Source organism: Lemur catta, chromosome 8 (genome assembly GCF_020740605.2).
Source record: "Lemur catta isolate mLemCat1 chromosome 8, mLemCat1.pri, whole genome shotgun sequence".
Lineage (NCBI taxonomy): Eukaryota > Metazoa > Chordata > Mammalia > Primates > Lemuridae > Lemur > Lemur catta.
This window is the reverse complement of record NC_059135.1, coordinates 42,216,991-42,231,799: the sequence shown is the minus strand read 5'-3', so window position 1 is coordinate 42,231,799 and position 14,809 is coordinate 42,216,991. Positions and strand designations below refer to the sequence as shown.

The 14,809-nt window shown below is 32.9% G+C and overlaps 1 protein-coding gene across 2 annotated transcripts in view; it reads left to right on the top strand.

The window, feature by feature from the left end:
• ITGAV (integrin subunit alpha V) overlaps positions 1 to 14,809 on the top strand; it is a 78,309-nt gene that overhangs the window by 43,780 nt on the left and 19,720 nt on the right. For both annotated transcript variants that reach the window (XM_045559991.1, XM_045559992.1), the window contains exons 13-18: positions 3,214 to 3,405; positions 6,186 to 6,231; positions 7,883 to 7,990; positions 9,666 to 9,724; positions 11,206 to 11,360; positions 14,348 to 14,485. In XM_045559991.1, coding sequence (XP_045415947.1) covers positions 3,214 to 3,405; positions 6,186 to 6,231; positions 7,883 to 7,990; positions 9,666 to 9,724; positions 11,206 to 11,360; positions 14,348 to 14,485 — 698 coding nt within the window. The remainder of the gene's footprint in view (positions 1 to 3,213; positions 3,406 to 6,185; positions 6,232 to 7,882; positions 7,991 to 9,665; positions 9,725 to 11,205; positions 11,361 to 14,347; positions 14,486 to 14,809) is intronic.

The window sequence follows — 14,809 nt, the reverse complement described above, 5'->3', positions numbered from 1 at the left end:
GGCTTAAGCCCATTGCTTTATAATAGTCCCATTTCAATAGCTGTCAATATCTTTGAAAAATAAAGTTGGCTTTTACTATAGCACTCTTTTCAGAAACATGAACTATCAATGCCAAATGACCAAGATTTGTTTTTTAAAGAACACTATTTGTTTTTTAAAGAACACTATTTTTTAAGAACACTAAGAAACCTTTGTGGAGATCACATAATGGAGAATTTGAACTATTAGTTTATTTATGTAAGCAACAATATAGTAGGCATTAGCCCCCTTGAAATGTAAAGAAAAGTTGTATATTAAGAAGAAAACTTTAAAGATACAATGACTTAGTATGTCTTAAATAGTAGTGGAAAAGAAAATGGCCTCAAGATTCCACACCTGCCTCTTGAGTAGGTGTATGTCACGTACTAAAAATGTCATCTCTAAGATTAACCCAAGAAGTTTCCATGTTAGTGAAGAACTACTCAAAGGTACATTTTGCTTCCTAAAATAGAGTATTAAAGATTTTTACCACCAAGAGAGCTTAACATAAATCAAATGGCGCTATGGTATAAACTTCATAATAAAACATGAAAAGAAAACCACAGAATAGACTTAATCATTACTTTTTGGCAACAAAAACTACCTAGTAAATACAGGGCCAAGTCTGAAGTTCTACCTTGAATAAAGTTAAGGAGTTCTTTGCTGTTAATATATAGCGGGGCCTCTGACTCCGAGGTTTTCTGGGAAGGCCTGGCCATGTTTGCTGTCACCTTGTCTTGAGCATATTCCAGCATATTGCATATTCCACTTTAAAGAAAGTTTTCTCAATATCATGATCCAGACAATATCTCATCCTGCTTTCTATATTTTTATTAAAATATATTATCTGTCAACACAACAAATATAAACAAGAGCTAAAAACATTGAAGCTTTACAAAGATTTTACAGAGAGGTTTTACTTTTATAAATCAATGCCATAGAGGATGGTTATGGTCTTCCAGAGTTTCTCCTTGGGTCTTACTGCCCCCAGTAGTAGATTGTGAAGAATAATGCCTTTGGTAGAAAATTATCTGTGCTGTATTTATGTCCATTTTATCTATATCTATGATATATAGTTATATATGTATGTTATTAGTTATAACCTGGATCTTTTTTTTGTTCATACCTGGTGACATGAAGTGCTATTACTCCTATATTCCTCCTTTCCCACCTACCCTTACCAGGAAAACCCTGGGCATTATCAAGAGGGATATTGAAAACAAAACAATAAAGCTATGTTCCATAATTTTATATAGCCCCAGGGTAATTATATGTAGTTTTTGTCTGTACTTCTCCAGAAAGGCAGAGGAAAAAAGAAAAAAGCAACTAAAATGATGAGAGGAAGAAATTGATTGTATGAAAATGTAATACTTTCCAGACTAGACAGATGACAGCTAAGAGAGAAAAATAATTAAAATGTATAAAATAATGAAGGATTTAGAAAAGTTACAGGTAATTTTGATTAGTTTCTGAATATTAGAGCCATCTTTGGTAAGAAATTATATTTTAGTAAATTCTTAATGCTTATGTCAATTTAGAAGTTATACTTTTAAAGTTTAAAAGGGATAAAAGGAGGACACTTATTGACATAATTTAAATACTTAATTTTTAAGGATAACAAATTCTTAGTTGTTGTTTACTGCAAGCCAACCACTCTTATAGATGCTGAAAATGGGAGGATAAATGAGGGCCTACCCATATCCTTAAGGAACTTAGTATCCAATGGGGGCGACATATATGAAAACAAATAAACCCTGCAAACACATCACAGTGTTTGAGATATTTCTGGGCATAATGGTCTCATATATAGAGATGAGTGATCAAGGTATTTTTGGTGTGTCAGGAGATGTGTCATTGAGGAGGCATAAGACAATTTGGGTGCATTAAGGAAACTGAACAATGTGGTATGGCTGGTCCATAGGGGCTGGTAGAGGCAAGATGGACTTGCTCTTGTTCAGTGGAGAGCCATACAGTAAGTAAACAATGGGAAATCCAGACAGTGATAAACACTATGGGTTTTAAAAAACAAAAGCAAGGTCATGTGATAGAGACTACCTGGATAAAGGGTCTGATAGAGAGATTAGAGGCGAGTGCACTGCTGATAGTGGTCGGAGAGGATCTCTCTGTCAGAATGACTTCTGATCTATTTAGACAAACGGAAGGAAAAAGGCTTGGAAAACCCAGGGGCTCTTAGGACAGAGAGAACAGCAAGTGTAAGCCCAGAGTTGGGAACTAGATCGATGTATTTAAGAAACAGAAAAATAAAAGGCCAGGATTACTGGGAAGAGTGAACCAGGGTAAGAAGTTGGGGGCTGGGGATGGAAGAGGAATGAAATTTGCAAGATAAGCAGTGAACAAGCCAGGTAGGGTTTAGAGCTTAGTCTAAATGCTTTGGCAAATAATTGAAGGATTTTACGAAGGGGGTGGGTGTGACATGATATGGTGAATATTTGGCTGTTTTGAAGAGAATAGGTTATAGGGGCAGGAGTGGAAGGCTGCCTAGAAGTCCAGGCAAAGGGCAGCAACGGCTTGTCTAGGGTGGTAGCAGCAGAGAGAGAGAGAGAAGTGTACATATGTGTAGTATATTTTAGAGTTAGAAAAGGTCATTTGGTGTCTGTTTTTTTTAAAATTTAAAACATTATTTGTTTATGTTATTTCAATATAAGTTGAATAAGATCAAGATGAAATCCTAACTTTCAAATTCCTGAGCCAGATTGACTTCTTTTCAGAAAAAAGCAAAAACTATACATAAACAAAATAACTGGAATTTTGAGAACCAAAATAAACTTTAGATGAATCTTTTGATGTCCCCCTCCCACCCCTGCACCCCTCTCATTTTAAAGATGAAGCATTTGAAGTCCAGAAAGGTTAAGTGATCTGTCTAAGGTCAGACCCATAATATCTGGCTCTAAATTAGTGTCATTTCTACGCAGTTTTGCTTAAATTTCCTTGATTTAGATTGTTGCTTGTGAATAAAGAGTATCCTACCAAACTTTGAATCAATATTTGTCATGATAAATGGGTTCTATAAATATTAAGATCTTCATATAAATAATTGTGAGTACTAAGGCTTTCTTCCTTCCATCCTGTCCTCTTTCCTGTTTTCTTTCCATCTTTCCTCATCCTTCTCCTTCTTCTCCTCTTTATTACTTCTCTCATTCTCCTCCTCTTCCCCTTCCTCATTTTGCCTCACAGATATTGCGATTGCTGCTCCATATGGGGGTGAAGATAAAAAAGGAATCGTTTATGTCTTCAATGGAAGATCAACGGGCTTGAATGCGGTACCATCTCAAATCCTGGAAGGGCAGTGGGCTGCTCGAAGCATGCCACCAAGCTTTGGCTACTCCATGAAAGGAGCCACAGATATAGACAAAAATGGATATCCAGGTGCTTTCCTATAAATACATAGAGCTCTTAGATTTTCCAGTCCTAATTGCAGATAGTATTAGTTACTATTCTCTTGATTTATATTTTAAATCATTTCAATTCAATATTTCAAGTATTGATCAAGCCTCTACTATATTCAAGGCATTGTTTTCTTCACTGAAAGGGGTGTGAAAAAAAGATAGCTGTACTTCCTGGAAGTGTACGATATGAAACACATACTCTGAGTTTCTTTTATTGCCCTGAAGTCTATAATAAAGTGTCAGAGAAAAATGTTATAGAAGTTATAAAGAAAAGCTAAATGCTCATTCAATTTTTTTTTTTTACTTTAACTGGAAATATATTTTATTTATTGATATATTCAGAGCTTCTTTTTATCTATTTATTTATTTTTATTGATATATGACAGTTATACACATTTTGGGGGCACATGTGATATTTTGATACCTATATTTAGGTATAAAATGTTAGCCATCATGATTTCTTTTTAATTATCTAGCATTTTTATGGATTTGACTAATCATTGTGATTTTTAAGAAATGTGTTATTTTATTCTCCCAATAAGCCTTGTGAGGAATATAGGCTAGATTAGCTCACTATTATACCATTTTCTCGATGTGAAGAGACTGAGAATGGTAATTTGCCCCAGGTTGTCCACTAGGTTAATCCAGTAGAGTAAGTAAGGCCTTTTTCTAGTTCTTATACACTTTGGAGTATTATAATAGATCTAGGGTCAAAATGGATCTTTTCTTTAGATGAAATATAATGTAGAAAATTTAAATGACTTTTGTTATTGGAACAGTTAATATGAGATCAATATATAAGCATGTTGAACTGCTTCTGGAAATAATAACTGAAGTTGATTCTTATCTATAAATTAGCACTATTTCAAAGAGTTTTTTGTTATAAATTCAATACATTATAGAACTTTTAGAAAAATAGCAACGCATATCCTATCAATTTTTTCCTATGTATTCACATACTTTTTATTTAACAAAATGGAATCATAGTTTATGTGCCATTCATAGTATATTTTATTCATTTAAAGAATCAGAAACATTGCCTCATTTTATTATGCTTCTAAAACATGAATCTTCTATTTCCCATTGTAACAAATAACTGTACCATACTGTATTCTACCTTATTTTTGGGCTTTTACATTTTTGTTTATAAATCTGTTGCATACTTCTGACTATGTCCTTTGGACAAAATTCTAGAATTGCTATGTCAAGGGTGTACAGTTTTTTTTAAGGGTGTTAATACACATTGTCAGTTACAATTCCACTCCCTCCACAGGAAAGTTTTTATCACCTTTTTTTGAGCACTCACCAGCAGCAAACGAGTGATCATTCTCTTATACTTGTGCCTCTTTTAAAATAATTTTTTACTATGTAACAAGTAGATAGTGTTATTTTGCTTTAATTAACAGTTTTTGATTATTAGTAAAGGTAAGCATTTTTGTTTAATTGTATATTTACATTTACTTTCTTGAATTTCCTTTTTATGTCTTTTTCCTCCTATTGAGATGTGTTTCTTTTCTTTTTTTTCATTCTTTTTTTTTTTTTTTTTTTGAGACAGAGTCTCTGTTGCCCAGGCTAGAGTGCTGTGGCGTCAGCCTGGCTCACAGCAACCTCAAACTCCTGGGCTCAAGCAATCCTCCTGCCTCAGCCTCCCCAGTAGCTGGGACTACAGACATGCGCCACCATGCCCGGCTAATGTTTTCTCTATATATTTTTAGTTGTCCATATAATTTCTTTCTTTTTTTTTTTTTTTTTTTTTTTTTAGTAGAGACGGGGTCTGGCTTTTGCTCAGTCTGGTCTCGAACTCCTGAGCTCAAACGATCCACCTGCCTCGGCCTCCCAGAGTGTTAGGATTACAGGCGTGAGCCACCTTGCCCGGCTTTTTTTTTTTTTTTAATTTGCACAATGCCTTAAATATTGAGAACATTTACTCCTTAATTCTTATATATGTTTTCTAGTTTGTCAATTAGCATTTCGAGCATAAGGAAGTTTTAAATTTTTATGTAATCCAACTACTATTTTTATGTTTTGTCATGTGCTTTTCTGCTTAGGAAGGACTTCCTCAAATTTAGCTTGGGTATACTGTGAGATATAGCTCTGATTTCACTTTTTCTGAATCATGAACCAGTTGAACCAGTGCCGTATAGAAACTAATGCATTCTGTTTTTGCTGATTTGAATGCCATCTGGTATCCTATTCAGCATATATGTAATGTGCTTTTGGGGTTTGTTTGCATTGTTTTGAAATGAGAAATAGAAAGAAAAAGAAATTTTACAATGAATTTGTAAAATCCAATCCATAGGCATTTTTAAAGGTTTTTCCTTTGAGGGTATGTATGTTTGGGGGGTATGCACTTTCTTATTGTTGCAATTTTTACTAATACTCATTAAAAATATTTATATCCATCTAGATCAAAGACTAGTCTGTGATGAGCTTTTGCCACCGATGATAACTTATTCATAGTAATTTATTTTATTTTATATATTTTTTGTCTTTTGTCTTTTTTATTTACTGTTGTAGCCCCAAGGGCCTAGACTGTATCTGAAATAGTTGGAGCTCAAAAAATATTCCTTGAATAAAAGAATCCTCACAAATTCACTAGTTTTCATATATTTTAGCCTTGTAGGTATTACCGTACAACCTCTTAATGAATAGTTTTGAGGATATATTTAAATCTTTTTATGTGCATTTAAAGTTTTATAGAATGGTATATAAATTTTAAAAACCATTATTGTTATTAACATGTTTTTTCACTCTCTTAAGACTTAATTGTAGGAGCATTTGGTGTAGATAGAGCTGTCTTATACAGGTGAGCATGTTTAATATCTTGTAATATAGAAATATTCTGAATTATTTGAAAGTTTTTTAGTGAAGTGCCAGTGTTTGAATTTCAGTTTAATTTTCTTGAAGCAATGATAAAATTTGTTCTTATTCAAGATTTGCTACAGGCAAATAGTACTTTTTAAATGATATATAATAGTACATATTCATGGAGTACAAATGACACTTCAATACATACATACAATGTTTAATGATCAAATCAGAGTAATTAGGATATCCATCACTTCAAGCATTTATCATTTCTTTGTGTTGGAACATTCGCAATTCTCTCTTCTAGATATTTTGAAATATACAATAAATTATTTTTAACCATAGTCAACCCTACTGTGCTATTGAACACTAGAACTTATTCCATTTAACTATATAAATAGTATTTATACAAGGAGGTTCCAAAGAAGAGAAATCTGTAGACTTTTTTATTTAGAAAAGCATTCAGAATTTTCCCTTTGTCTTTTAAATTATGTTCAAAGGTATTCTCCTGTGTTTTTTTAAATCTCTTTTTAAAAATTACACGGGTTTACATTTTCCTGTAAGAGGCATGAAATTAACTTGGTGCTTGTGCCTCTGTATTCTGTGACCACAAGGGCAGTCTGTAATGAATCTCAAAATGAAAATTTTTATTAGAGCAACATGTATGAATTCAAATATCTCTATTTCCCAGCTTCATACATGTTCTCAGTTATTCTCTGTATTTCATCAATTCCTCATGCCTTAGAATATCAGCTGGCATCCCAAGAAGAGTAAGATGTTTACACTTCTACGGGCTGAGTTTATACACGGCAGTAAAGCTAACATTGGTGCTGTGTAATACAGTTTATGATAGATCAATTTAATTACAGCTGTGGAGCAACATGTGCACTTAACGGATTTCAGGGATTTATCATTTTTGAGACAGGCACATTGATGTAAACCTCCTGTATTTTTGTACAGGATTTAAACCTGTGTATCTGAACTTTGGAAAGCTATATTTATTTTAATTTATTGTTTTAGTTTCTTAAAACTGCTGTTAAGGAAATAATACATGCATGTGGTAAACATTCAAACAATACAAAAGGAGCATACAATAAAAAATATATTTTTTCTCATACCAATTACTAATTTATTGCTATATTCTAACAGAAATATTCTGTGCATTAAAAAATTATGTGTATGTCTGTCTGTCTACAGGCATTCTTTGTACGTAGTGGGCTTTTTTTCTCTCCTGCTAAAATTGTATTTTGTATATATTTTAGAGATCATCCCATATCAGCACAGATGGATTTATGGCTCACATTTTCCCCACTGTACTACACTGCATTGGGTAGATATCCCATAACTTATGGGACCATTCTGCTTTGATGCACTGAATTCAGATAAGCTGGCCAATTGTCCCACTTTGCCTGGAACTGAGCAATTTCCCAGGATGCAGGACTTTCAGTGCTAAAATTAGGACAGTTCTGGGCAAATTGAGACAGTTGGTCATCTCCATTTAGTTTGTTCCTGTTCTTTTTACTATTACAGACAGTGCTTTAGTAGACACTGTACTGTGTGTGAAGTGAATGTGAACCTAAAATGCTTAGAATCAATCTAACTTTTTAAATAACTTTCTTCTTCTTCTTCTTCTTCTTTTTTTTCCCTAGGGCCAGACCAGTTATCACTGTAAATGCTGGCCTTGAAGTGTACCCTAGCATTTTAAATCAAGACAATAAAACCTGCCCACTGCCTGGGACAGCTCTCAAAGTTTCCTGGTAAGGGTATTTGTTTAGTAATAGTTATTATTGTGATTATTTGTTCAATCATTATAAGAATAATTGGAAGTGAAGGCAGTAGGGCTGAAATATTGCTAAAACAGTTTCTAGGGGTACACTCTATTTTCATGTTATAGGATGGATTGTTGAAATAGTGCTCCAAAGAAGATATGTAGTAGGATCTAGAAATACTCTATAAACTAGTATAAAATTAATTTTTAAAGAATTATGCATGGTTAATGAATATTTCTAAAAAGAAGGAAAAGCTAATAAGGTCTCAGAATTCATTTATATTTAATTCAAAACAGGCTCATGATCATTTAAATTTTTAAAAGATGTGTTTTCAGATTTAGTATCTGTGAATACCTGTATGAAAAAAATTATTTTGCTCTAATTTATTGGTCTTCTACTTGTTCCTTTAGTTTCCAAGGAAAAATATAATATTTTTTCACAAATTCAATATTGGAATTCTTCTCTAGTCCATTCTTTCTCTAGTCTTCATCATTTGTATGCTTATTTCATGATTTTTGCTCTATTTTCATTCTAACTGTATTATAATTTTCTTAAGATTTTCTTTAAATTGACTCTTTTCCTTCAAAATATTTAAAAATAAAATGTAAAAACCAATATCTTTCTCATACATGTCAAAATAAATATCAAAATAATGAAAAATCTTGACCCATAATATACTACTAAAATCACCATGAGTAGCCAGCCCACTTTGGGAAACACACAGCAAAATTGCAAAGAACTTACAGTTGCAGGTTGGAATGATTGGTAGCTAGGAAAATTTTATTTCAAAAGAGCTAATCAGATAGTTTTCCTAATTTATTTTTGCATTATTTTTGAATTGTTTTAAAATTATTATAGTTATTAAAATTGTGAAATTTTAATTTTTTATTAGGTCACGTTAAAATTCAGTAATATTTCTTTGTTTTTATTGATTGGTAATAAAGTTGTTTTCAAGATTTTGGTTTTAAGTTTTACTGCCTTTCTACTCTTCACTCACCCTGCATGTCTCTGCGAGGTTGCCAATAGTATGCTTATAATTATGCTAATAATTCAAAGGCTTCAAATGGACTAACTGCAGCATATGAAAGCATAGAACTAGCTTTCATATGATTTTCGACTATGGCATATAGTAAGAAATACATTTTGCATTATAATTCCAGTAAACACATATATGTAATTAAAATAAAAGTTTTGTGAAATCATACTTACCCTTGATGCTTAAGTCAATTTATTTAGTTTTTTTTTAAGATGCTAGACACAACTTATTGAACTGATTTCATAACTTGTTAATAAATTATGAAAAACACTTCTCTAGAGGAGCTTGCTAATTAAAGGAAGCTTTGGTGGATCCTTTATTAAATGAAACAGTATTTTAAATCTGAACTGTCATTTTCCTCATTTAGATTTATCAATGGGTTCTATAAACTTGAGAGGAGTTATAGAAATTCTTTTTCTTTTTCTCATTAAGGTACCATGAAAGGAACTGTGCTTAAATTACTGAAGGATGAATTAGATTAGTCTGTATAATTTCATGTTTTAAAAATAATATTAAGACACGAGGAAAGATACAAGACTTTACAATATAAACTATGTATTAGAAAAGTATTCAAAAATATGTCTAAACTGGATTATAGAATTTATGTATTTTTTTATTTTCCCACAGTTTTAATGTCAGGTTCTGCTTAAAGGCAGATGGCAAAGGAGCACTTCCCAGGAAACTTAGTAAGTGTTCTATGGAAAATCATGTTATTTTCATGATGCTGCATATACAGCACCTAAAAAAACATTTTAGGATAGTTGAATAGTTACTCAGATTGTTGTTGTTTTTTATTTGAATGTTTACGCTTAAAGACATTTAAGATTGCAACATAATTACTTTGGTAATTCTTAAGCCAATTTAGAAACAATACACTTATTTTATGGACATTGTAAGTGAAATAACCCACAAAATGTTAAACATATGACCTTTATAAGGTTAAATGGTTACCAGTGGTGAGATAAATGACCTCTACAAGAAAAATGAGGATCATTATTTATAAGTAGATGATCTACTGAGAAGTTTATATTTCATGTCTTGGGGAAGCCCCCAGCAATCTCAGGAGTAGAGGCAGTTTAGAAATAGTGAGAAGAAGGAGAAAAAGTTTAGTCACTAAATTTAATCGACACAGCAAACTGTACTCTTCCTTTCTTAAAATGGTTGATGTGGTCCTGAGAGCAAGGTAGGAGTGTTAAATAATTATTGCCCAGATCTGTCAGTGTGTTAGATAGTTGCAAGTACTTATGAGTAATAATAAAGTGGAGAAGATAACTTAAAACTGTTGGGTGTGTGTGTATGTATGTGAGTTTACACAGGGTAGCCGAGCAAGGTCTCATGGAAAGATAACTTTTCAGTAGAGGCCAGAAGGAAATGAGGGAGCTATGGGGTGTATGGAGGAATGTTTCACACAGAAGAGGCGGAGTTCAGGAGGCCTGAAGCAGGATGTGCACAGTGTTTGAGAAACTGCAAGGAGGGCGTTGTGGCCGGATAGAACAGAATGTGAAGCAAAATCACCCTGGCTTTTCACCTAAATTTGAAATGAAGGTCAATATTTAGAGAAACTTGTGGTTATAAAGATTTGTACTCTTACCTCTTTTTAAGAAACGATTTAAAGAACTGAATCTTGGAAGGCAATAATCCTAATAACTATGCTTTGTACTGTTGGCTGCATATTCATTTTAAGATGATTCTTGACCTATTTAAGAATTATTTGGTCACTTATGATAGCTGCATTAGAAGCAAGAGTTGCAAGTGATGCACACCGTTCATTCAGCACAGTATTTAATAGGATGGGTGCATATTAGTATATACTTCTTAATCAAAATCAGCAAGAGTCTTGCTACTTGGATTAATGGTGGAAATCTTAATTCACATGTTTCACCTCTGGACTTTCTCCTCTTGGCTTAAAAGATAAAATTTCTCCTCTGCCTAATTATTGTTTTACTTATATCATTATTTGGATTATGCATGATATTCCTTTGGGAATTGTGAGATTAATTTTTTAATTATGATTAAATATTTATTCATACTACAATGTATAGACATTTTTAATGAATTAGATGCAAATTACTTCTTAAGGAATAAATATCTCTGTTTACATGAAAACTCTAGGACGGATAGGGGTCCATAAAGAATATGTTGGTTATAAATCCTTTGGTTTTTATAGACTTCCAGGTGGAGCTTCTTTTGGATAAACTCAAGCAAAAGGGAGCAATTCGACGAGCACTGTTTCTCCATAACAGGTCCCCGGGTCACTCCAAGAACATGACTATTTCAAGGGGGGGACAGATGCAGTGTGAGGAACTGATAGCATATCTGCGGGTAAGAAATACTTTTCTGCTCCAATATTGTTTGCTTTTCATCACTGTTTTTTCTTTTTCATCTAAATGATTTTCACTGTCTGTAAATTGGTATTAAATCAGAAAAATGCACTTGAAGAAATTCAACTTTTTAAAGCTGAATAATGGACTTCTGCCGGCAGACTGGGTATTCCGAATAGCTTTTCTACAATACTACTGAATGAATTATGACCAACATATTTCTTAAATAATGCTGAACTCTCAAGACATTAAGAGAAATCTCCAGGGTCCAAAAAAAAATAAGCAGTCAACTAAAAAACACCAGTGGCTAAATCTGAATTGTGAGTTGTAAGCAATTGTGTGTGAACCAGAGTTGCTGGCAAAGGATAGAGCCTGGGGAGAGGGTGAGCAGTAATTGCAGACACCAGCACAGGGATGCAGACTCACCTTCTTCAAGCCAGTGGTCTCAACCTGAGACTCCTCTTGCATTAGGCCCAGACATTTGCATGAGGCTAATGTGTTCTCAGGACAGAAGTGCACCCTGATTCTAGCAAGAGGGAGTGCAAAGCCTCTCTGGAGGAGAGCAATCCAGTATAGGCTCCATGATTTCCACAAGTTAAGTTCAATGAAATATAAATTCATTTTAAAAAAGAAAAAAAGCACCAAACATACAAGGAAACAAGCCACCAGATGAAAAAACAGATTTTAGACCTGCAGAGGCTTAAGATAATGCAATTTTCAGTTACAAAGTATAAATTTATATAAAATGTTTAAAGACATAAAGAATGAAATTTTTTGAAAGACAAAAACATCAATAAAGATTTAGAAAACACACCATAGTTAACAAACTTGAACCCAGCACCCAACAGTTAGAGAATGTGAAAATTGACCACACATAGTCTATAAAGAAATTCTAAACAAATTTCAAAAAAGTGTTATAAATATGCTATCTAATCACAGTGCAGTTGTTAGAAATCCATAACAAAAAGATCAATTGGGCATTGGAAAATATGATTTTAAATAACTTATGGATCTAAAATGAGATCATAATGGATATTTACTTAAAACTGAATCATAAGGAAAATATATCAAAGTACATGGGTGTCACAGAAGCGGAATGTAAAGGTAAATGTATATCCTTAAATGGTATTTAACTTAAATGAAAGATAAGAAAAAATGAAGTAAAGAACAAAAACCCCACAAAATTAGGAATTGAAAAAGGACATAACTATAGATAAGGGAGGGATTAAAGGAACAGAATATTATGAATAACCTTGTACCAGTACATAGGAAAACTTAGACAAAACAGAAAAATTCTTAGAAAAACATAACACAATAAGAAGAAATAGAAAGCCTGAATAATTCTCTAACCACTTAAAAAATTGAATTGGCAATTTTAATCTTAACACATAGGAAACATAAGACCCAAATGGTTTTATAGGCAGTATCTACCAAACATTCAAGAACAAAGCATTCCAATTTTAAACAAACTCTTTGAAAAAAATAGAAAACCAGAAAACATTTCAAAGTCATTATGTGAAGCTAGTGTAATTGATACCTGGACTGGAGAAGGATAGTACCAGAAGGGAGAATTTCATTCCAGTCTTACAATTAATGCAAAATTACTGAACCATTATAAGCAAACTAAATCCTAGCAGTTTATTTAAAAAGATAAATAGGCCAGGTGTGGTGGCTCACGCCTGTAATCCCAGCACTTTGGGGAGTGGAATTGGGAGGATCACTTGAACCTAGGAGTTTGAGACCAGACTGAGCAACATAATGAGATTCCATCTCTACAAAAAAATAGAAAAATTAGCCAGGCATGATGATGTGCACCTGCAGTCCCAGCAACTCTCCAGGCTGAGGCAGGAGGATTGCTTGAGCCAAGGAATTTGAGGTTGCAGTGAGCTATGATGACACCACTGTACTTCACCCCAAGTGACAGAGTGAGACCCTGTCTCAAAAAAGGAAAAAAAAAAAAAAAAAAAAGACCAAGTTGGATTTATCCTAGGGTAGGTTAACATTGAAAGTCTGGAAATATAACTTACCATATCAGTAGACTAAATAAGAAGAAACAAGCAACTCTCTTTTGTACTTAAGTACAAAAAGTGCTTTTGGTTAAGTTAAATAACTTTATGATTTGAGAAACAAACAAGACAAATACCTCAAGTTATGACTATGAAGAAATAGAATCTATCATTTAAACGAAGTCTTCCAATACCTATTAATTGGTCAAGATGGCAATTATTGGGAACTCTTATATGTTGCTGATGGCAGTGTGAATTCTTATGAAGACTTTACAAAATAGTATGGAACATAGAGCTGAAAAATATACTTGTCATTATGTATAAGAATAATTATAGTAACAATTTTTATAATACTGAAAACAAAAAATCCCCAAATAGCCAAGTAACCCCTGACAGGAGAATGGATAAATAAATTGTGGTATATTTATATAATGAAATATTACTCAACAGTAAAAATTAATGTAGGGTATATGCAGTAGTATAGGTGAATCTTATAAGAGTGTTAGAAAAATCATGGAAGACTACATATGATCCCATTTTTAAATAAAAAAGGAAATAGTGAAAAACATTGTTTAGGGATATATACAATATATTATAGTAGAACTATTGAAAGCAAGCAAGAGAATGACAGACCTAAAATTCAGGATAGTGGTTATCTCTGAGAAGGAAGGCAGAGGGAAGGAAACAGAAAGGAGCGTTTAGGTAACTTAAAAAATATTGGTAATATTTTTGTTATGGTGGGTGTGTGAGTGCTGATTGTATTAGCATGCCTTGTATATTTTTGTGTGCATGAAATAGTACATTGTAAAAGAAAACCACGATTAAGGGATTGAGAACTCTGGATAATAATAATTTTCCATAGAGTTTTGGTAGAATTGAAGGGTCAAGGGATGAACACATCTGGCTTTGTGATGTGCATTTATGGATTTCTCCAGATAGTGTAGGTGATGTCATCATTAATTCAGAGCTTTTCCATTTCTAGGATGAATCTGAATTTAGAGACAAACTCACTCCAATTACCATTTTTATGGAGTATCGATTGGATTACAGAACAGCTGCCGATGCAACAGGCTTGCAGCCCATTCTTAACCAGTTCACTCCTGCCAATGTTAGCCGACAGGTACTATGTTTTCTCAATTTATCACTAATTTCATACTTTGATCTTTTTTTAAGATCTTACAATTCATGTTTTTAAATGTTATTCGAGATTGCTTTTATAATGTTGGTAAATGTTTAGTCAAAGTCAGGGGGAAAGGAATCTGAATTTTCAGGTCAGAGATATCTGTTATGCAGAGAAAGACAGGGCCACATTTCATATACATAAAATAGTAAAATAATGCAAGGAAAACAACAAAGCACCAGTTTATTTATATAATGTTTTAGTATTTTGCTAAATGTCTTTGATATTGAGATTATCTTTGATATGCATTATAATTGTAAAAAA